Source organism: Centruroides sculpturatus, unplaced genomic scaffold, assembly GCF_000671375.1.
Source record: "Centruroides sculpturatus isolate CEXI.00-Female unplaced genomic scaffold, Cexi_2.0 scaffold779, whole genome shotgun sequence".
In the NCBI taxonomy this organism is placed as follows: domain Eukaryota; kingdom Metazoa; phylum Arthropoda; class Arachnida; order Scorpiones; family Buthidae; genus Centruroides; species Centruroides sculpturatus.
The window spans coordinates 16,246-41,608 of NW_019385026.1; the positions used below are offsets into that span (position 1 = coordinate 16,246).

Consider the following 25,363-nt stretch of genomic DNA (forward strand, 5'->3'; position numbering starts at 1 on the left):
TATATTTAAAATAAAATATAAAATAAAAAATATATATATTTTTTTATTTCCAATATATTCTACATAATTTCTCTATCACAAATACTAATAAAGTTATACATTTTTTAAAATTGCACACGGACTTTATGGACACACTGCATAATGCAAATATTTTTTATAGAAATTTTATATTTTATTCAGACATCTCAAAAATATTCATTTATAAAAAAGTGTAATGTGAAAATTTTACTTTAATAAAAATATAGGGCTAAAATTTGAAAAAATTGTAGACTTATAAATTCCCATTGTCGTCTGTCTTTCTTTAATCTCGAGAATGGAGTTGATATGAATGGATAGATGAAAGACGAGACCAGATATGGAAACCTTAGGAGCAAGAGGACCTGATTAACTATATATGAACTTCCAATGCAAGCCAGAAGTCATGTTATTTTAATCAAAACTTTTCTTCTGAATGGAGTTAACAGATGACTAGCACAACGCTTGTTAAAGGACAAGTATGACATACAGGGGCAAGCCACTATTAAATTGAGATGGAGAGCATATATTTTAAATCAAATAAATTAAAAATGTGATTAAAAATTGCAGTGGCATTGTGAGCAATGTCACAATAAATAATTGCTTTTGTTATATCATTTTAAATTACTGAAATAATTCATAATGGCAATTACTATAAACTTTTTACTGAAGAGGGCTTAAAGTAAATGAAGCCGAAATGCATTTTGATAATTTATAAAGAAAATAATTTTAAATAAAGGCATTTTATCATCTCCAGTTTGTATTTATTATCCTCGGATAGACAGTGGCAATTAAAGCATATTTGACAAGTTTGTCATTTGTTTTGTTTGTTAAGTTTGTCATATTAAATATATGTAAAATAACTTTTGTTCATAATGGTTTTAATTTTGTTACTTAAGCATTTCAAAATATTATTACAGGTTTTGGTCGTAGAGACGTTGTAGAACATTTGTTACAGAATGGAGCTAATGTTCATGCAAGAGACGATGGTGGTTTGATTCCCCTGCATAATGCCTGTTCATTTGGCCATGCTGAAGTAGTTCAGTTGTTACTGAAACATGGTGCAGATCCCAATGCTAGAGATAATTGGAATTATACACCTTTACATGAAGCAGCTATAAAAGGAAAAACAGATGTTTGTATAGGTATGTAACTTTTTATATGGAAAAACACAATAAAAATTAATTTTATTGATTATATAAAGTATGATTTAAAAGTTCATTGACTGGATCTAATTTTCTTAATGTATTGTTTTTAAATTTAAATATAATATGATTAGATGACAAGAAAATGTGTTTATACTTGCACAAAAAACACTTTACTGTTTAATTTGCTGTGTTATTACTACATAATCAGCAATTAAATGCAATTAAATTTATCTGTTTGAGAACTTTAAATTTTGAGAAAATTTGCATCAGATTTTGTTGTATGCTTGCAATATTACTATGGATTTACTAGAAATGCAAAAAACAACTTATATTAAAACAAATTTAATATGGGTAACTAGAATTTTGCAAAATGTTAGGTTCTAATGTTTCTTAAATTTCTTTATTTTCTAGACTATAAAAAATTTTATTTTTTTAATTTTATATTCAAACATTTTTGAAGTCATTATTAGAGTTATACACTTTAGATACAACATTCAAAATCTTTAAACATTCTAAAATTAACAAATATCTTTTGTTCCTTAAGATTAGATCATTACTTATAATTTAATATTTTAAGATGAGCTAAGAAAAACCAAAAACATTTGGATATCTAATTTTTAAGACAATGTTCTATTTACAAGTGTAAATTGATTTTTTTCTCTGTATTCTGAGAAAACAAACATAAGTATTTAGTAATTGCTTTAGTTTGGAACTTGAAATGTTTTATTATATTTTGATTTACTGCTAAGCATTTTGTATTTCTTTAAAAAAGTAAAGATTGCCACATAAAATCAAATGCATTTTGGGGAGAAACAGCAATAACTAATTATGCAATTGCTGCTTAGAAATTGACTAGTTTAGGGAGATCAAAAATTTCCTTTAAAACTTTTGGAAACTTTGGCTTTCATTATAAGAGCTTTTCTAGCTCTATAAGCATGTAGAGCTCTTACATAACACAATTGGAACCACGTTTGTACAACAATTTGTGACTTCAATATCTGTGTTCTATCAAGATTGAGTCTTGCTTCTGTATGTTTCAAGGCTTTGTATTTATACATATAAGAGATGCAAGCAAACATCATAAGGAAGCTTATAATTTGTCCTTTTTCCAATTTGAAGGTACCATTTATTTTTAAGGCAGAGGTATTCTCACAGGAAACTCCTGTTGGACACTATGTGAAATTGTATCTGACATCTTGAAATTGAAATCCTTTTTGCTTTTAAACACAACATCACTTTGTACTGAAGATATGTTGATGACTTTTCCTAATTATTGAATTTATTTTGTTTTTTTATTTTATTTTATTTTATTTTTCTTCTGTTATTGAGTGAGCGTTAATTAAGTCTATTAAAATTTTTCAGAAGAGGAAATAGTTTTTTACTAACTATACTACAAGTACATTCATATTTTCTGCCATTTTCTCTGACATCATCACAAAAATGCCAATTGTTTAAAAATTTCAAAGTATCATGGAGCAACAACTTTAAATGTAATATAGTCTATTAAGCTGTGGTTACTGCTTGTTTGTGAAAAATAATTTAAGCTATGTATCAATGAGATTGTAATTTTTGTCTTAGATTCAGGCTAGTCATTCTTCCTTTCTGTAATTGGCCCAAAGAGGTCTTGGAAATGTTAATCTTTTAAAGTTTTTGCAGTGTAAAATTTGTAAAGCTGTTTTATTATAAAAACATATACTGCATTATTCTGGTGGAAAATTTTTTAAAAATTTCTCTCTTAAAAAAGAATTGTATTGATATTGAATATTTGATGCAGATTTTAATTTTAAAGGAAAAAAAACTCTTCAGATTTTATTTACTGTATTTCTTATTTCTGTATATAAAATTTTATAAAAGAAAATTACTAAACAATTTAAAATAGTGTGCCAGATAAGTTGAATTTACTAAAATGAAACGATGCTGCATAGTAATATACTAACATTGAATTAAATAAATATTTAAAAAATTTAATTTTGAAGACATAGTTTTGATTCATTACTTATTATATAATTTTACATATAAAATTTTGAAAACTTTTTTTTTACTTATTTACTATTTTTAGTGTTATTGCAACATAATGCAGATCCTACTATCAGAAACACTGATGGGAAAACACCAATAGATTTGGCTGATCCTTCTGCTAGAGCAGTTTTAACTGGGGAATATCATAAAGATGAACTTTTAGAAGCTGCAAGGAGTGGAAATGAAGAAAAATTAATGGCTTTATTTACTCCTCTAAATGTAAATTGTCATGCTAGTGATGGAAGGAAGGTATGAAGGTTTTTGATTATCTTGCTTTATTAGATTTATTAAATTTTGAACAATTACATTTTAAAAATTAGAAATTATGAAATATTATCTTCAAACTAATTTCTTATTCACTATGAGAAAATCTTTTATACAGTAATGACTATATTCAGAAATTTTGTCAATTGATGATAATTTAATTAAATTGAAAGATGAATGTTTATATTATAATAAATAAAATTTCCTAAAAACCTTTTGAGCAATTGTTTAAAGTTGACTAATAGCTAAAAATCAAAACAAGTACAAAAATTAGTTAAGAAGTAAATAATGGCAGTAAATGTTTTCAATGCTTCTTTAATTTCAATGTTAGATTATTTGAAATTTGTTTGAACACTGTAGGAACATTTCAGTCTAGTCTAAAAAGAATGAGTTATTAAATCTTTCATTCAAATTTTTAAATGTTAGAAAATATTATTTGCTAAGTGGAAATCTTAAAATTTGAGCAGTTTTTCTTACAGACTTTGAAGCAAAATACAGTAGATCCCCCTATAAGACGGTAGATACGTTCCGTTCTTTATGAATCAATTTTGTAGGAATCATAGTTTACGAACTACGGCTGTTTGAAAGGTTTTCTTTCATAAAATTAATCGATTCTAGACTAATTCGACTCAACATTTCCAAAATACGTATATTTTTTTTAAAATAATCCGTATAAACTACGTTATAAACAAAAAATTGTAGGATTACTTACCGAGTGTGTACCCTTTGACTACGCTCGTTGCTAAAGCTTGGTTTCGTCGCGGAACAGCGCATCAAATTGCGGCCGCGATTTCTGATATTATTTTTCTGCGAAAACTTCGTTGACCTTTGGAGACATCATTAATATAAATAATTTTTATGGCCGTTAAATAAGAAATGTTTCTTTCACAAGAAATGTATAAAATTACAGTACTAAACAGACGATAGGTCGCCTAACTCGCCGTAGCGTGACGCTAGACGGCGAAAAATATATATTTAATTATAATAAAGTTACAATAAATTAAGTTAATATATAATTATATATACAGTACCTAATTTATATATAATTAATATATAATTATATGTACAGTACCTAATTTATATATAATTTATATAATACTGTCCAGACGATAGAAATCTCTCCGTAGCGTGGCGCTACGGACGGCGGGAAAGTAGTTTGGCTGCCCGATGACGTTTTACGTATTATAGGAGTTATTTTTACCGTTGTTTACGGATACTGCCACAATTTTTATAGGAATCATAACTATAGGAAACGGTTTTATAGGGGGATCTACTGTACTGCCACAATTTTTATAGGAATCATAACTATAGGAAACGGTTTTATAGGGGGATCTACTGTACATTCTAAGAAGTACATTGCTTAGATTTAAACATATTTAATTTGATAATTTTACATTATTTTATTTGTCTGGGAAGATAATGCAACTTAAATTAGTCTCAAATGATTTATAATTTTCATTATAAGCTGTTTTGTTTTTATAATATATTGATTTAAAAAGTAAAAAAAGATAAATTAATTGATATATTTATTGTTTTAGTCAACTCCTCTCCATTTGGCGGCTGGATATAATCGTATTAGGATTGTTCAGTTATTATTGGAACATGGAGCAGACGTTCATGCCAAAGATAAAGGGTAAATGCTTAGTTTGATCATTTATAAATTTAAAACTTTTCTTATTTTTTGATGCAAAGAACATTTCAATATCTTAGTAAATGCAGACATACTGAACTTATACTTGAATTTTATAAATTCAAACTTGAAAGTACTTGAAAATAATTATTACAACTAATAATTTTAGTATGTTTTTTAGAATTTCAAGAGAGTTTACAAACTTTTTCTCCTGATTTAATCAGTTCATATACTTTTTAATTTAGTTTTTTGAAGCTTCAATTTAATGCAAATAAATTAATGAAAAATCAGTATTTAATTTAATTATTTTAATATAGCCAAATTTGCATAGATGTTTGACTATTGACAGAGATATTTCCAAAGTTTTGTATAAATTTTGTTTAAGCCCCACATCAATAAAATATTTTAATTTCTTATTTCGTAGTTTGTCACTTCTAGAAAAAGTAATCATTGAGCATAAAAGATTCTGCTAAGTGAAAATAAAACTGAACTGAAAACGTAGTTTTATTCAGCTCTGCCCATCACTGAAACCAAATCAATCTCTAGTTATATTCACAATTCAAAATATGTCTTTTTTTTAAATAAATCATAGAATTCAGATTTTTAATGAGTATATGAAATATCATCTGATATTTAGGAGCCATTGATCAATATCTTAGAATTATTAAAAATTGCTTTTTGTTTGTATTAAAAGAAATAAAACAAATGACTGTGAATTATCAAAAAGAGACAAAAATAAATACTTAAAAATTAAATAAAAATATACTATACTGTTGATTTTTCATAAAATCAGTAAATTTAATTTTATTAGTATATATTATATCAGTATATTACATTAAGAATATAATATATTGTGATGTTTAGTGTTCTTATATTTTATTATATTTCAGAGGTTTGGTTCCTTTACATAATGCTTGTTCCTATGGTCATTTTGAAGTGACTGAGATGCTAATTAAGGTAAGTAAGAATTTTAAAATAGTAACTAATGTAAACTTTATTTGGCTAAAACTTTAATTTTTTAATATTTTAATCTAGAGGAGAAATGATCTTTTAGCAATTACAAGATGATCAAAAAGTTTGTTAACTAATAATCTTTATTTGCTATAAACATAAATTAATTATGTTTTATGCAATAGCTGAATTGTTAAAATTTAACAATGTCATAAAATTAATAGAGTAATTAAAGATGATTGCTACTAGGGTTTCTCATTTCCCGGTCTTTTGCTTGTCCCGGGATTCCGGGATAAAAGTGAACTGTTTCCCAGGATAGAATCAATTATTTTTAACGTATACTTGAAATTAAATGATATAATTATTTTTCATTTTTTAAAGTAATTTAAAGTTTTGTATCATCCAAAATCATATTAATAATGCTGTGTAAGATATATAATAAAAATTACCTTTGAATTATGTAGAAGTTTTCACAAATAAAAAAAAAATTTTATTAAAGTTTGCTAGAAACTGCATACAACAACAACAACAACAAAAATGCTTTGAACTGAGTTAAAAATTAAAAATTGAACTTATAGATCAAACTTATAGCTTAGAAGGTAATTTTCGTTTTTTAAATAAAATATAATACAAAATATTGTAAACTTTTATAAGATTTTAAAAAGCAAAGATGATCAATACTCCGATCACTCACTCTAATTCTTATTTTAGTAATGAAAAGTCTTGCTACCGAGAATGCCCTTTCCGATTCAATTGATGTGATTGGAATCGTGTTTAATGCATTTAAGAGAAGACAGATATTATGTGTTTGTTCACCTGTAGCCTGGAAGATTTCGAGTTTGTTTTCGAGATTGTAGTACTTCTTTTGCTCTCTAGTATTTTTAATTTGTCTACCTCGGCTGCTTTAATAGCGGCATCGAGCTTATAGCTCAATAATTCGGAAATTCATTTGGCTAAATCAGGTTTATGAAGAAAAACTTCACACTTGCAGACTTTATACTCGTTTGTATCTTTGCCCAATTTGCACAATCTGGCGTTATTCATTTATTGAAGCTACTGGGCATGGTTAAAAATTAAGACAGTGTAAGCACAATTCCATATATTACGGGTTCTGACAAGTAAAGAATTTTCAGAGTCCTGCCACAAATAAGCTACGTATTGATTATCGACCATTTGTGACATGCCATAACGAGCAAAAATTTTAAAAAAGCTAATAGGTAGGTTTAAAATTAATAAATACAAATGTATTCTGACAGTGAATGAGATAATTATGCTTTCTATTTGCAAAATTTCTTAACCTTAACACAAAATAATAAAAAAAGTGAATTTTTAAGAAATTTGCGGGATTTCCTGGGATATTTCCCGGGTTAAAAAAACAACCGGGATCCCGGAATTCCGTTTGAGAAACAATAATTGCTACATTGGATTAGTGAATGTGAAAAATGAAAGAAGTTTGTAATTTAGAGTTGCAAGCTTGAAATTTCAAAATGTTTTTTTGATCTGAAAAATTGTTAATAAATGTAGCCGTAATTCAAATAATTTAAATTGAATTTTATATTTAGATTATAAAAGTATAGACTATGATTATTAATTAAATGACAAATTTATATAACAGATATAAGATTTAAAATTATGGAAAATGCATGCAAATTGTTAAATGTATGAGTATGATGTAAATGCTAGAATCATGTATTTAACATTTATTTTTATGTGTTTTCACAACACTTTTATTCTTCACATGGTTCAATAATCTTAAATATGAAGTATAAAAACATTTTGAAAACATAAGTAATTCTCATTATGAATTCATTTGAATATTTAGGTTGGAAAGTATAGAATACGAACAGGAAATTATTCTATTGAATGTTAATGTTGTAACTTATACATTATGCATTGGTGGGAAAAGTTTACAACAATTTCATTATCACCCTTGGTATAAGGTTATTTTGGAATATCCTATTCAGACTGGTTAATTCAAACTAATATAAGATTTCTAATAAATTATAATTAAACTACTTAATTTAAATAGATATAATTACATAACAGAGTAATATGAACCTTAATCAATCAATCAAATCAGTTTATTCATGTTATTTAAAAATACGTTTAAGGATGTATTTATGAAAGGTCAGCAAGGCTCACAGATGGGTCAGGCCTGACACCATCTGTGACTTCTGGCTCATAGGAGGCTTTTGATAAATGTCTGAGTGGTTGCATATGAGGGACTGATGGGTAAGAGATGGAAGACTGGTTAATAATTAAACAACAAACATTTATTTCACTAAATCTTATCCTAAATACAAATAAAACAAATGGAGTGAGTTTAAAGCTACTTTATGTGCCTATCCTTGAGAGAGAGCATTTACCATTAAGTGTATAGTAATAAATCACTATGATTTCTGGTGATCTTCAGCTGGATGAGTCTTTGAGAGGAGAGTCTCTATTTTGTCATTGGGTTTGAGTTCCTTGTTCCGGGTGGAGATATCCATAGAATTGGGTACAATCGTAGATGGTCTGCTTTTTCCTTGGTACTTGAACAGTCTTGTTGTAGGAGTTGATGGCAAATAGTTCCCAAAATTCAATGTCCTCTAGTACAGATTGGCAAAGATCTGGTAAGTAAGGTGGGCAACCGAGAAGAACCAGTGGCAGAGTTCAGTGATGGATAGTCAAAATGGGAAGACAAAACAGATGGACTTTCTCTTCATGTCTCCCTGTATGACCTTCTCTTACCTCTCCTTTTATTTGGGGTCTTGTCCCCTCCATTCTTATGTCCAAATTTGGTGAACTTATGCAAGGCAGCAGGGTGCTAGTCCAATCTCCGATTTTTGGCAAAATTTTCTTCAATGAGTGGTTTTTTTTGCTAGATGTGTCATTTACAAAGGAAATATTATCAAAGAGAAAATCTTACGACTTTTCTCTGTTATATTTGTCATCTCAGGCTTAAATAATTTTTTCTCTTTGAACAAATATTAAATAATTAAAATTGCCTAAATTGCCAAAATGCTAGCCCTGGTTCTCACATATTCATCATTATTACCTCACCCTTTAATGGAAAAATCTTTAATAATGTTTTTTGCTTAAAATTTTTATGTAAAATATTTGAAAAAGAAGAAAAGTTGATAATTTCTCTGTTATATTTGTCATCTCAGGCTTAAATAATTTTTTCTCTTTGAACAAATATTAAATAATTAAAATTGCCTAAATTGCCAAAATGCTAGCCCTGGTTCTCACATATTCATCATTATTACCTCACCCTTTAATGGAAAAATCTTTAATAATGTTTTTTGCTTAAAATTTTTATGTAAAATATTTGAAAAAGAAGAAAAGTTGATAATTTACATCTTTTATTTATTAATCCTGGCTATATTGTTTATTACTAATTGATTTTATTTTTAATTTAAATTTAGAAACTATTTTCTATAACTATCAGTAATGGAGAANATTTACAGTACATGCATTCGTAAATTTAGATTACTTTTTTCTGTACTATATTAAAAACTAAAATTTATTTGTTTGTAAGCTTAAAATAGATCCTTATTAACTATATATTGATATTATTAAAAATGCATTAATAAATAAAATACAGAACCAGAATTGGCAATATATGGTTTAGCCTAGTGACAATTAGATTTGGAGACAAGTAAATTCGACTTACGTCGTTTTTCGACTTAAGTCGTTCTCCTGGAACCAATTACCGACGTAAGGCGAGGTATACCCGTATATATATTTTTATTTTGAAATAATAAAATAATAATTCCCTTAAAAGTTTATAATTCACAAATAAATGTTATTGATGTATTGTTCTAAAATAATAATTGTTACTTTCTAAAATCAGATATAATAAAATGTGTGCATGTCTATAAATAACAACAACACAAAGCCCGAGAATTATAGAATAAACCACCAAACGATCGCCTTAATATCGGGCTATAATATGGCTAATTAAATTATTAGTATAAAGTAATTTGACAATAGAGGTAGGCGTTAGGTGCCATCTCTTAAGTAAATTAATAATTATAAATAAATAAATAAATTATTAAATAAATTTAGAACCTTCTGGAATAAAAGAAGGTTCTAAATTTTATACCATACCATAGTTATTTATGCAGACATGCATAAATAACTATGGTATGGTTACATTTCATAGAAGTAAGAAACCAAAAGTGATTCATAGTTTTCAAAATGAGACAAGTTAAAAAAGCAATAGAATTATGCTGAAAAATTGATCAAATAAGCACAAATTTAAGTATTGTTTGATTTTGAATAATGCTAGAATATTGTGATTTCACTGTACATTTCTTTCTTCTTGTTTATTTTTGAAGATGAATATTTATAATTGAATTTATTAATTACTTTACTATTAAATATTTTGAAATACATAAGTTATTTACACAGATTTTTCTCAATTATATATTTATATAATTGATATACTGTTTGTTTTTAGCATGGAGCAAATGTGAATGCAATGGATCTTTGGCAATTTACACCATTACATGAAGCAGCTTCAAAATCTAGAGTAGAAGTATGTTCATTATTGCTTAGTCATGGTGCTGATCCTACTCTATTGAATTGTCATTCCAAAAGTGCAATTGATGTTGCACCTACAAGAGAATTGCAGGATAGATTATCATGTAAGCTTTATATATTGAAATTAATAATTTGGATATTTTTAAAGGTCATTATTTAATGATAAAAATCTTTTTTACAATAAAAACAATTATTACAGATGAATTTAAAGGTCATTGTCTATTAGAAGCATCACGTCAAGCTGATCCAGCCAGAGTAAAAAAATACCTCACTGTAGAAACAGTTAATTTCAAACATCCTTTCACTGGTGATACTGCTTTAGTAAGTTATTTATTCTTAATCAACATAGAAGTATTTATGATTTATTGAAAAATTATACAAAGTATAATAATAAATCTGAAAATCTGCACTTTTAGAAGTATAGAAAAAATAAATTTTTATCTTAAATTCATTAACTTAAATTTTTACTTATTCTGAATATTTTTGAATAATTCTTGTAGATTTTATTTTATTGTATTATGTTGTTATGAATTTGTTTCTATGTTTAGCAGATTTATAGCAGAGAGCATGTATTTTTTAATACTAATGTAATAATATTCATAATTTTAATTTCTTATTTTTAAAATAAAGTATGCTTGACTGAAATATCATATTGTAATTAATAATTTTTGTTAATGTTTCATTTTTCTATAAATTAATATTTCTATAGTTATAACATGATATATTATTTTGTTTTAATATTTTTAGTAAAATATTTTTATTCATTTAATATTTATATAGCATTGTGGAATAAGTTCACCTTATCCAAAAAGAAAACAAGTAACTGAAGCATTAATTAGGAAAGGAGCTAATCTGAATGAAAAGAATAAAGAGTATGTATTTATTATGTTTATTTTTTAATTAAAATGTACTGAACAATTATTAATTGACAGATGATAATCATACTATGTGATCATATATTCTTTCCACACCACAAAAAAACTCATTTTGAAACTCATTTCATATTAAAAACTTTTGTTTTTATTATAAAAGTCACAAAGAATGTCCAACATTGCCAGGGAACTTAGGGAGAGGGTTGATTTGCTCTTGTTATAAGGTAGTGTATGTTTCCCTTAGGGCAACAGAGAGTAACTACACAAAATTTGGTCCAAGTCAGTCAAAGGCTTTGGAAGTTTGTGGGGATGAAATCATGGAAGGGGTGAGAGTCCAAGTTTTAAAGTAGCATATATTTTTTGGAGGATTATAGAATGTAATGACAGAATCAGAGAGGAGTGAGGGGTCTGAGCTTTATGATAGTTCATGTTTCCCATAGGATACCTAAAACTGAATAGATAAGTTTAAGAAAGCTCACCAGGTGGAGGAAGAAATTGATCTTGAACAGAGCAGATAAAGGATAATATGATTATGATGATGATGTGAGACAAATGCTGCAGTAAAAACATCTTTCTCATACATTTTCCTTTTTTAATATGAAAATACTAAATATTCTGTGGTCATCTGGAAGGAATAAACTTTCTAATGGCATAATCAGTTTAAAATAAATCAGTTTAGTAGATTTCAAGATTACCTCCAGCAAACAAACAAACAAAACATTCTCACTTTATATATTAATATAGATTAAAGTAAATTATTTTAAACAGTTTTATTAGTTGATATATTCAAAATCAATTTTTTGAGCTATAAAAATTATATTTTGGTATTATTCTGTATATTATTATTATTAATAAGAAAACATAAATATTTATAAAAGTAATCTGTATAATAATAAATTGATTAATGTATTTTTGTTTTAGATTTTTGACTCCACTTCACATAGCTGCAGATAAATCACATTTTGATGTCATGGATTTATTATTAAAGCATGGTGCCAAGGTAAAAAGATTTTTATTTTATTTTCTAAAAGTGTATAATTGTTTCAGTTTTAGTGTACCATTTTTCAAGCATAAATGAATATAGAACTAATCAAAATGAGAAATAGTTTACAGAGTTATTAAATTTACTTTATTAATATTAGTTATCAACTAGTTAAAATTGCATGAAATAAATATTCTTGATTATAATTAATTGACATGAGAGTTGAATTGATAAGATATAAGATGAAATTCATAAATTTAGAGAGTAAGATTAAATTTTTAAATATAAAAAATACAAAAGAAGTCAAGTGATTTAAATTAATAAACTTATAATACACTTTAATTTACATATTAATTAGCTTCCACAGATACATATTGTATCATTCTTAAGAAGTTTAAAAAATATTTAAATCTGATAAAAATTAGCTGATTCATAAGTATATAGATTATGCATTTTATATAGAAAAAAAATTAAATTTTTGACATGGTATTAGGGATGCAAGGACCTTATGTTCATACAATGATTAACTAAAATGGTTGCTATAGCAACATAAAAAAATCAGAAAGGTTTGTCTTCTATGCTGTTTGTTGTTGTTGAGCATTCATTTTGAAAAGAAATTGGTCAAAATTTATGCCCATTTGAATAGTTTTACTGTAGTAATAACAAGTCACCTGTAAAATGTGATGAAAAGTAATTATTATTTGCTTTCATTCAAAGTAAAAATTTTTAAACTACTTTTTAAATACAAAATCAGTTTGAAACGTCTTATTTTGAGGTGAAATGAGTTTTAAGCAATTATGATAGAGATCTAGCTCAAAGTTTTAAAATTTATATGGTGAAGGAAATTTATATGAAATGTTTACCTAAATATATAAAAGTATATAAAGGAAAGATTGTATGAAAACCACATTTTGTTCTGTAAATCTAAAGTAAAAAATATGTAAAAAGGAAAAATAAATGCATAAATACAATATGCTATGCACTGTTAATATGCTCTTTCTTCTCAGTGGGAATGAAAATAATAATAATATACAGAATGATAGATTTGTGTAAACAATTAATTTAATTAGATTGTTAACTTCACATTACATCTTACATATTTATATAATGTTTGAATAAAAAAAATATTATTACTTAATGCTCAGTTTTTAATTTGAAATAAAACTCTTCATCTTGTTATACATCTTCATAGTATAGTGAGAGATTGTTTCTATACAAAGCATTCTTATTTCAGAAAAATAGTTTATAGTAAACACTTTTCTCAACAGTTTTATTTTTAAAACTAGAACTCTCACTCATACAATTTCAAAGTGTTGTAAATTTGCAAAGTTAAAAAGATATAATTTCAATTTTTTTTCTTAAATATCATACCTTGTAGAAGTTATAATCAATAAAAAGTTATAATGAAATGCATAAAATACTTGACATTTAATTTTATTTAAAGTGATAAAAGTAATTTCAAAATACTTTGAAACTAAATGATTTCATTACTATTTATTGTAATAATTAGTACATGTCTAATATTTTCAGGTAAATGGTCTTGATGGATTAGGACAGACCTCATTGCATAGATGTGCAAGAGAGGGCAATATACAAGCATGTAGGATCATGCTGTCTTATGGAGTGGACCCTACTATTGTTAGTTTACAAGGATATACTGCAGCCCAGGTTGCTAATGAAAGTGTTCAGAAAATTCTTAATGGTAATTATTATTATGCATTATTATTTTACACAGGGCTGTGGAGTCGCGTAAAAATCTACCGACTCCGACTCCGACTCCGACTAGGGGCAGACTTGTTACCGAAAGAGACCCAGAAATTCTGATGTCATCACGTGACCTCAGAATAAAATATTCAATAAATAGAGTTGTAATAAAGATAGAGCGTAGAAACTTTTTATTCCAAAGCTAAAAGACTTCTCTAAGTAATATATAAATATTTATTCGATAGTTTTTACTTTTCCGGCTGTTATAGGCCTATATAACAGAGGAAAAGTGTAGCGCTCGGTCAAAAAATGACCCCTCCCAAATTTTTACATTTTTGGACTCGGGACACCTTGAAATTTCGAGATATGCAAAAGATTCGAGGTTTTTTCTATATGTGTGGATGTTAGACTGTGTGGGGGGGGCATGATTTCGTTCACCCTGTTTGAAGACTAATAATTTCTGTGGTCAGAGTGGTCAGAATACGAGTCCGATGGTTTAACACAGGAGTTAGTTATTTAAGTCAAAGTGGTTGAACTAAATCGTGTCCCCATATACATTCTAACATCTTAAGCGAGAACATCTTAACGGGTTTTACTGTACTATTATAAAACGGCAAAAAAGCTTACTTTGAGGGTAAAAACGAGTTTTATTTTATTTTATTAAATTTTGAACGCTAATAACGAGTAAAATATTCATTAAGAGACATGACACATGACCACTTTTATGTCTTCACCCTCTCGACCTTTAATTAAGAACCAACATTTAATAGTATTAATGCCCCTTTATACGCAAGCTACAGTGCCACATTTTGTTTCTTAAACTTTACCTGTTCTGAGATATTGTTTAATATCTCAGAACAGAAAATAAAGAAATTAAACAAATTAGACGCCAACACACGCGCGCGCAAATTTTTCCCCTTTATTTACTTTTTTGAGGGGTTCGGGAGTTCTCCAAACATGTGGATTTGCAAAAAAAACTTGGAGGGTGAAATTTGACACGATTCCAATACTTTTCCGTTTTGTATACATAACAAGTTGGTAAGTAAAAAGGAGTCGGAGTCGGCAGATTTTTTGACAACTCCGACTCCGACTCCGGCTAAAACATCAAAACTCCACGACTCCGACTCCACAGCCTTGATTTTACATTAAACATTTATATAATATTTGTATTTAACTTTAATTTTTGCAGAATTTCAATAAATTAAGCAGTATATTTGTGTATAAGAATATTTCAAATTTATTCTTTTTATTTAACTTGATAATTCAAAATTTATCATTTATTCATTTAAAAATTAATCATTTATTCTGAATGATTGACTTAATTCATTTTTTAAATAAAAATTTAAAATCATAAGTTATTTTATTTTCTGCATAAAGGTAAAAATACATATTCATAAGATGTTTGTATGTCACTTTATCCTGTATGCAGGGCTGGATTTAGGCATTTTGAGGCCTTAGCAACCCTTTACAATTTTAGAAGTCAATTATAAAAAGAAGAGAATTAACATAAACATAAATTTTAATGATAAATGTTTTATTGTTAAAAAGTATTATCAATATTTAAAATAAGGTACAATTTAAAAAGGAAAACATTAAAATTTTATTTTTGAAATTTTTTTATTGCAAAAATAAGCTACTAAAAGCTAAGAAAAGCTACCTATAAAATCAGATGAATTTTATATTAGAAGGTAGAATATACTAGAAATGTAATATAAACAATATTGGTTATTAATATAATTAAATACTACTCAAAATAAAAAGTAAAGTATATTTTGTTGGTTTGTAAAAAAATTTTATTACAAAATTTGACTTCAATTTTCTTTTTTGTAGAAATTTTTGAGGTTTCTTGAAACTCGAGGTCCTAAGCTACAGCTTACATATCTTGTAAATCTGGCCTTGTCATATGATTCAACTAAGAAAATTATGTTTCTGTATTTTTCACTTTCAATAATTTGTTTTTTAAGTAGTTTGTAATTTGTAAGTTTTGCAAAATAGTTAATGATGTGGTTAATGATAGTATTCTTTGGCATTTGGATAGTGATACTTTGGCATTATAAGCTTTTATTTTTGGGCATTTGATGATGTTTTAGCTGGTTGATATTTTATCTAAGTACTTGCTTAATAATGTTTTGTATGTGAATACTTTTTTCTCAATGTTGTTAGAATAGATTTTAAATAGGTATTTTAATTTTTTATATTCATATATGATTTATTTTATAATTTTTAATATTACTTTATTTTTATCTTTATTACTGTTGTTATGTTATTAAAAGTTATTAATTCAGATTATGTAAAATAAATAGTATTTATAATAGATTATTTAACAATATAGGATGAATAATAGTTAATAATAGGCTAACAAATTACTTAAATATAATTTATATTTAAATGATTTCATTTGACTATTGTATTTTATATATAGATCCACCTTCAGCTGGAGTTGATATTGAATATCAATTATTAGAATCTTCTAAAGCTGGAGATGTGGAGGTTGTAAAGGTCTGTATAAATATATTAATTTTTATTTAAATTTTTATTTTATTATAAATNGCAGTTCATAAATTAACTATATTTAATGTAGAATTTTCTTAATATATTCTATTTTTTATCAAATTAAATCATGTTAATTAAATTATATTAAATGAAAATATTAGTAGGAATAATAGAAAAATTTGAATATATTGGAATTAAATTATATTTGAATTTAGAATCTCTAAGATATTGTTTTATAGGTTTTTAGAATTTCTGAAATGGCTAATTTAAAAAATTTGTTCAAAAATAATTTTATTTTAATGACTATTTGTTTCTAATAATAGATTTTTTCACATAGAAATCAGATACTTTAAATACAGGGTAAGTTAATTAAACAGGAAGTGTTTAGAGCTTTGTGTAGAAAGATCTATTGGATCAAATTCAACCACATTTGGGGCTCATAAATTTCCTGATTGTAGGATTTCAATTTTGCAAGTTTAGTTCCAAAATTTCCAATAGGGGAAATTTGGCACTGCTATATAGGTTATCAAAGAAATCCAGGCAAAACAGAGACATTGAGATACAAAGTGCAAGCATTTTATTGCAATATAGTGATTACAGATTCCATGAGTTGTGACTCTCCCTAGGTTATGTCACATATAGTAATTTTACACGTCAAATTGCACACACAGAAATGTTCAAGCAACCAATAAATCAGACTAACATTGTATGTACTATACCCTTATCTTTCTATTCTAAAGCATTTGATGAACAATTCACTTGACAGTGGAACAAAACTGACTTAAGTGCAATTGTTTTAGATATAGCAAAATTATGCCTTTTAAGACAACTTAGTTAAGAACATTGCCTTTATAAAGAATTCTCTTCAAGTATTTCCATAACTAAAAATCACCAATCTTGTGATTATGATGTTTAAGTTGTTTGAATTGGCTTATAATTCTTTCATTTGTGAAGTGTTGCTGCAATAACCTTTGAATGTTGATACCAAAATGACAAGTGGTTCATCTTGCATAAAGATGATGGTATCTAAACAACTTCATTATTGAAGCATGTCTCCATACTTAGTGGCATTGACAGAACATGTCATTTGCCCATATGTCATATTTTCTTCAAAAAATATTGTTCAGTAATGACAGATGCTGTGAACTTGTGTCATACTGTGATTGTTGGTTGATGAAAGGGAATTTGTTGATAAATGTGTGGGATTTTCTCCAAAACAAACATGGTAGTTGTGTTTACCATATCATATAAATAAAAATGGGCTTTATGACTCCATAGATTCCGAAATAGATATTTTAATGTTTGTAATCATATATGATTTACTTTATAGCATTTTCTAAAGTATGCATTTGATATATTATTATACAAACAAGCTACAAAAACTTGATACATTATATTACTAAAGCCAACCACTGCCGTATGCCATCTCATAATAAATTTAATAATAATAATTTTTAATTAAATTAATTTAGATTAAACTGGAAGAAAAGTTTAGTGTCAAATTGTTTGGTAATTTATTAATATTATAGCTGTTATATAGTCCAATGGCATAAGGCAGTGGTTGGCTTTAGTATATATTATTATGACATGGCAAATAATTTTCACTAATTATACTCACCAGGTAGCAATTTATGATTTTTAGATATTTTGTAAGGGTATAACTGCAATATTTGCTGTAGAATTTTCTGCACTATAGGATAGAACATGTCTAATTGTTGTGATATTACACATACACTTCAGCTCTTTTGAGAATTCTCCATTCACTACTTTATTAAGGGAGTTGCAACTTCCTCTGTTTTCACCAGTTCCACCAGTCTCTCCTTGTTTCACACTGAAAGTTTCTGTTTCTTTGTAATGCAAAATCATTTTTCAGAGATAAGTAAAAGTCAGAGGATCTTTTTGTAAGGACTTTAAATATTGGAATTTCTTGAATGCATCACTAGAATTGCTATGTCTTTTATAACAAAGTTTAAACAAGTAATATGCAATCAGGTAATGAATGTATCATGACTTGTCACTAATCCACATTGAACTTGCTTTGCAACCTTTTATAAACTTTTAAAGTTTTTCCACCACTTACATAATATGCAGTGACATTAGCATCAAATTTCTTCCATCAGGAAATTTTGAAACAACTTTTTATTTTCAAAACTGAAATCTCATAGTCAGGAAAGTATGCACATCAAATTTAGTTGAATTTGGTCTAATAGTTTTTTCTATACAGAGCTCTAAGCACCATCTGTTTAATTATAACCACCCTATATATTATTTTATTTTTGAAGCATTTATTAACTAAAATTGCTTGGATCATAATAAATCACTATATTTTGTAATATATTAAATAATGTTGTTATATGTGATATTTATATTTAAGATCTAGTTAATAATTTATGCACTATAATTATTATTTTTTTTTTTTTTTTTTTATGAGAAGTAAAGTATTTCTCTCTCCAATTTTGAAATTATAACAATTATGAAATTATAGTACTTAATTTTATTGATTATCTTATTCTTAAAAGTGTAGTATTTATCTTCAAGTTAAATAAAAAATAATTGAAAAATATTTTAGAGGATTTTACATGATCATCCTCATGTTGTGAACTGTCGTGATGTGGATGGAAGACAATCTACTGCATTACATTTTGCTGCTGGTTATAATAGAGTTGCTGTTGTTGAACATCTTTTACAGCATGGTGCTGATGTTCATGCTAAAGATAAAGGGTAAGTAAAATTTGAAAACATTTTAAAATTTTAATATTGATATTATAAATTTATAATGTTTTTAAACAAAAAAGTCATATTTATGTATTATTTCATAAATTTTTAAGATTTTTTAATATATAGTGCCGATAGTAATAACAATTTCAAAGTTTGAATAAACAAGTGCTTTTATTATTTCTTTTAGTATGTACATATTTATTATATCCCTCATGAGTACTTAAAAAATCTATTAAAATTAGAATCACATTAAACAGGTTTCTTTACAGAAGTTTAACTATTTATTATGTAAAATATTTTTTAAATTACTTATTTTTTTCAAATTTTTTGTTCTAGAAAATATGAGTATAGAATAAGATATAATAAGCTTTTATTAATTTATATAGCTTTAATGATAAGGAAAAAATGGAATAAACAGGCTGGCTAGTTATACACATGATAATCAGGAAGAAAAAATAATTTAGATTTAATAAAATAATATTGGTTAGAATTTGTAAAAAAGTATGGAAGAGGAAAAAGTGAACATAAAGATTATAAAGAAACAATTATATCCATATTTCAAAAATTAGATCTTACTGAAAAAATAATTTTTTTTCTTTCTCTTCCTAGAACTTGTCATTATTTAACATTTCTACAGCTTATCTGTCAGAAATAACAGATTAAAACTTTGAAAGAAGTGAATTTTTTTTAAATCTAACAATTTGTATCAGATTGTGAATTATTAATCAGAATATGATATAAAATACTGTATATAATCATTTATATGAAATATATATTTTGGAGTATATACAAAAATTTAATCATATCACAAATCTTTAACAATGCTTAATTAGAAAACAATATTGTACAGTGAATTTAAATTCTAGAGAGAACTTTGAAAACAAATTTTTTGTTCTCTATATTTTACACACACACTTAAACACATTTATTACAGGATATGAATACTAAATATTTTATAAAATTATTTTATTAAAAATGTTTTCTTTAAAAAAATATTGATACAAAAGCAAAAACATCCATTTTAGTATATTGTTTATTCTAGCTAATAACATAATTGTATAAATATGTTAATTTAAGTAAATAAAACAATCTATAGAATATATTAATTTATTTTAGTACAGTTTAAAAACTATAATATGTTAACAGAATTAATTGATTTAGTATACAAATAATTCATGCATTTGATTAAAAACAATAGATAGAGAGAGATAAAACAGGTAATGTCAGTTATGATTTCTTTGTGCATTATTTTTTTTTTGTTGGAGCAATTCACATTGATTCTTTTGATGTTATATATTCAAGTAATGAATTTTTTCAATATAATGTAATGTAAAATTGTAATGTAAACTATCATTAATTAGCAAATAAAACTTTTATGTAATATAATTTGGAATATATTTTTATATTATGATAAAAATTTTAACTTATTGTATTATTTTTAATTAATTATGCATATTTGAAAATTATTTCATTACAGTGGTTTAGTTCCGTTACACAATGCATGTTCTTATGGACATTATGAAGTTGCAGAATTACTAGTAAAGGTAAAATACAAATACAGTCGACCCCCCTATAACATGGTAGATACGTTCCAGTTTTTATGAATCCATTTTCTACGAGACCTTGAATACATGAGCCAATCACAGCCTGGCACATATGCAGTTTACGGACTACAGCTATTTGAAAGGTTTTCTTCCATAAAATGAATCTATTCTAGACTAATTCAACTCAACATTTCCAAAATACGTATAATTTTTTGGGAATAATCCATATAAACTATGCTATAAACAAAAAATTGTAGGATTACTTACCGAGTGTGCACCGTTCGATGACGCCATTGCTTAAGCTTGTTTTCGTCGTGGAGCTTGTCATCGAATGCCGCTTGCGTGCTTCCTGATAAATTATTTTTTTTGCGAAAAATTTGCTGAACTTTGGAGACATCATTAATATAAATATAATTTTTATGGACGTTAAATAATAAATGGGTTTTAGTAGGTCCGCTGCTCGTTTAAACTCAACGGTTTGTACAATATCTGCTATTGGTCTAGATTCGACCAATCCTGTCGCGACACAAGTTGGCGATGATGTTTTACCAAATTATAGGAGTTTTTTTAGTGTGTTTGTACGAATACTGTCACAATTTTTTTGCTGTCATATAGGAATCCAAACTATATGAACCCGTTTTATAGGGGGTCTACTGTAGTTATAAAAAAAATTAAACTTTTTTTTAAAAATTTTGAAGGTTTCATTGTAATTAACATGTACTTTACACAGGTTTCCCTCACTAGAGTGTTCCTATAAAATTTTTTGTAAGTTGAAATGGCATAAAGCAAAGAAGCAATAGCATTAATTTACATGGAAAGAATTTTTGAGTAACTTACTAGGTCATATCAAATGATAATAATAATAATATATTAAAAATAGGAATGATATGATAAATACAGTGTAGTTAGTGAAACTACACCAGAAGTACTTTCTCTAGTAAGTTACAAAATAAGTTATGAAACTACTCTGGTCTCAAAAAGTCAATCAAACCATCCATGACTATATTTAAATTTGACATTGGCTATACTTTCATTACTATTGTCCATACTTTATGTTTTAACACAATGTCTTCATTTCATTCATCACAATTAAAACACAATTACATCCAGTTTTACACTAAATGTAATACTCCTAAGAGCTCTTTTAGGCTTTTTGCACCTTAGGATGTATTTAATGGATGCACAAAATAAATCTCAGACAAAGCACAGATACTCGCAGATTGTTCTTGGTTATGACTGTATAATGCTTAATGTAGTACCCAGGAACAAGCTTAGAGATAACTCTCACTACTTGGGGTGTACAATACCACTAAAATGGCTTGGCTGAAAAACAAATGCTAAATGTTACTTTTGTTTCTTGCCTTTTTTGTAAAAGCAAAAATCTTCCTTGAATTTCTTTCAGTTAGTGAAAACATACTAAGTGGGTCTTTAGTAAAAATGAAGCAGTTGTAAAGCAAAGTTTTGTAAAGTGGGGGATACTTGTACATATTGTTTATTGGATTCACTTAATATATGAACAGTTTAATAATATGTTATATATCAGTTATAAAAAAATTACTTATTTTGATTTTAGCATGGTGCAAATGTCAATGTTGCTGATTTATGGAAATTTACACCATTACATGAAGCATCTGCTAAAGGAAAATATGAAATTGTCAAACTGCTATTGAAAGTTAGTTCTTATCAATAATTATAAATTTAAATAATTTGTAATTACAATTTATATAAATAATTTTGTAAAATGTAGTTCTTATATATATATACATTTAACAAATTTATTGTTATAGCATGGAGCTGATCCTAACAAAAAAAATAGAGATGGTCATATGCCTTTAGATCTTGTTAAAGAAGGAGATCAAGATGTTGCCGATTTATTAAGAGGTAAAATATAATAAAAAATTATATATTTATAATAGATTAAATGTATTTGTAATAACTACAATGTTTTTTAGTTGTATTATTAGTTTCTTGATGCAAAAATCATTATTTTAGACTATATTATGAATTATGAACCAACTGTTAAGTTAATTTTAATCTGATTTCAATTAATTTTTGAAAAATATTGCATTAAACAAGATGATTATTTTTTTATTTAACTCTCATCCAATTATGTCAATTTTTGTGATGTCACTTGGCATGTTTTATCTGCTAGATACATAAAGCAAATTAATGCAATTTTTATATTTTTACTGATATATATATGCTTGATTATGATTATATCTTTGATTTCTACATTTTCATTAGTATCTAACAGTATAAAATACTTATGGGTTTAAAAAATGAGCTTTTTATTTATATTTTTTTGTAATTTGATCTGTAAATGCAAAAAACTAAACTTATCAAATATCATTTCACTATAAATAATTTCAATGTTTACTTATTGACATCAGATTTGTTAAATTTCACAGGATTGTATTATTTTTCAACTTCAGGGTAGTAAAACTTTGTTTATTTTCTCCCCCAAAAGTAATAGACCCTGCCAGTTTTCCACTATGAAGTACAATAAACTGCTAATTGTTTTATTACTTTGTTTTCAAAAACTTGTTGCGGTCGCGAACTATTTCTTGTCGCAAACTAATAGTCAACATTTCTGTAAGGCGGTAAATCGCCCGGAGCGTTAGCCGATGAACTACTTCTGGACTAGCTGCCGAGACGACCAGTCGACCCTACGCTACGCTCCACGAACTGTGATACCGCTCGTTAAAAAAAAACATTGTAAGAATGAGTTAGAATATAATCTACTAGTTAATTAAAAGTGTCATGTTTTTACGTTATGTCGGTCGAGTTACTTTAATCGACAAGTTGGTAACCCGACATTGGTGACCCGAACAAAAGACGAACACGTGCAAATCTCAGGAGCTTGGACCGAGCAGCTACAATCCGCTAGCATCGAAGAACATCGCATACGGATTGTACGGAGGTGGACAGCTACAGCATCGAGGGGACAGATTTAAAGTGAGGATACAATTTTATCCAGCAAAATACTTGATTTTGTGGATTATTCGACCACGTGTCTCGCTAACCCTAACGCTCGAAGCATAAAGGCAGACGGATCGTCGCAACAAAAGTTTCTTTTCGCAATTGTAAGTACGAACTTTTTTTTGGTTTTCTCGAGCGGCACCCCCAAGGAGAAATGGAACCCTCGCAATCAGGGACAATCGCCAAAGTTTCTGTTAAACCACCTCCCTTTTGGAGAGCGAACCCAGAAATTTGGTTCAAACAAATGGAATCACAATTCTCACTAGCGGGAATCACCATAGAAGTAACGAAATTCCATCATGTGGTTTCGTCACTCCAGCCCGAGGAGTTAGCAGTCGTAGCCGATATTATTCTAAACCCCCCAGTGGACAAGCCGTACGAGGCTCTTAAAGCCCGTCTGTGACGACAATACGCCGACAGTGAGGCGCAAAGGCTTAAAGACTTAATTTCGGGAATGCAGCTTGGGGACAAGAAGCCATCCAGACTGCTGTTAGAAATGCGTAGCAAGGCGTCAGCGCACATAGGTGATGACCTGCTAAAGTCGCTGTTCTTACAACGTTTACCATCTAACGTCCAGCAGATCCTGGCCATCTCGAACAACAGCCTTGACAAACTGGCAGAGATGGCGGATGGTATAATAGCTGCAGCCGATAGTCCCGTTTCCGTACAAGCAGTCACTCAGGGAGACCAAACGCTACAGACGTTACTTTTAGATATCTCCTCCCGCCTGGAACGACTGGAAGCTAGAGAAAGATCCACGAACCGCCGGAGACGATCAAAGAGCCGCGAAGGGGCGCAGAAAGAAGGCCAATGCTGGTACCACCAGCAATTCAAAGAAAAAGCACTGAAGTGCACAAAACCCTGCAGTTTCCAACAGGGAAACTAGAAGGGCCGTCACTTGACGGTGCGGGTGGCGGCACTCTAGGAATACACCGTTTATATCTATATGACCACTCAACGGCCAAACGCTTCCTGGTCGACACGGGGGCAGATGTGTCAGTCATCCCTGTGCCACAGGGGCAAGCAAACCGATCGCCCGAGAAATTACAACTTTTCGCTGCTAATGGGACGACAATAAATACCTTCGGCCAGAAGCTTTTCAAACTGGATCTAGGCCTCAGAAGAACCTTTCACTGGCCATTCATCATGGCAACAGTCTCTCAACCCATTATCGGAGCTGATTTTTTACGCCACTACGGGTTACTAGTAGACATTCGCCGCAGCTGCCTAGTCGATCCACTGACTAAGATGAACTCAAGAGGAAAAGTTACAGTGGGCTCACCAGCTGCCGTTAGATCAATAAGGGAAGACACGCCTTTTCACAAACTTTTGGCGGAATTTCCCAATCTGACGGAGGTTGCCACAGCACCCCACCCGGTAAAGCATAATGTGCAACACCACATAGAAACGAAGGGACCCCCAGTTTTCTCAAGGCCTCGACGATTACCGCCCGAAAAACTTAAAGCAGCAAGGCAAGAATTCGAGTATCTAGTCGCACAAGGCATCTGCCGCCCCTC

General features: G+C 28.0%; 1 protein-coding gene and 1 pseudogene across 1 annotated transcript in view; both read left to right on the top strand.

Moving 5' to 3' along the window:
* The window catches only part of LOC111633602 (tankyrase-2-like), a 34,838-nt gene extending 11,999 nt beyond the window's left edge, over window positions 1–22,839 (top strand). The window contains exons 2-16 of the mRNA XM_023378208.1: window positions 936–1,160; window positions 3,223–3,431; window positions 4,985–5,079; window positions 5,967–6,033; window positions 10,472–10,658; window positions 10,754–10,875; window positions 11,335–11,426; window positions 12,348–12,426; window positions 13,939–14,110; window positions 16,535–16,611; window positions 19,175–19,326; window positions 20,801–20,867; window positions 22,441–22,539; window positions 22,655–22,748; window positions 22,820–22,839. Coding sequence (XP_023233976.1) covers window positions 936–1,160; window positions 3,223–3,431; window positions 4,985–5,079; window positions 5,967–6,033; window positions 10,472–10,658; window positions 10,754–10,875; window positions 11,335–11,426; window positions 12,348–12,426; window positions 13,939–14,110; window positions 16,535–16,611; window positions 19,175–19,326; window positions 20,801–20,867; window positions 22,441–22,539; window positions 22,655–22,748; window positions 22,820–22,839 — 1,757 coding nt within the window. The remainder of the gene's footprint in view (window positions 1–935; window positions 1,161–3,222; window positions 3,432–4,984; window positions 5,080–5,966; window positions 6,034–10,471; window positions 10,659–10,753; window positions 10,876–11,334; window positions 11,427–12,347; window positions 12,427–13,938; window positions 14,111–16,534; window positions 16,612–19,174; window positions 19,327–20,800; window positions 20,868–22,440; window positions 22,540–22,654; window positions 22,749–22,819) is intronic.
* A 386-nt stretch (window positions 22,840–23,225) lies between these two features.
* On the top strand, window positions 23,226–25,358 carry LOC111633601 (annotated as a pseudogene).
* The last annotated feature ends 5 nt before the right edge of the window (window positions 25,359–25,363 follow it).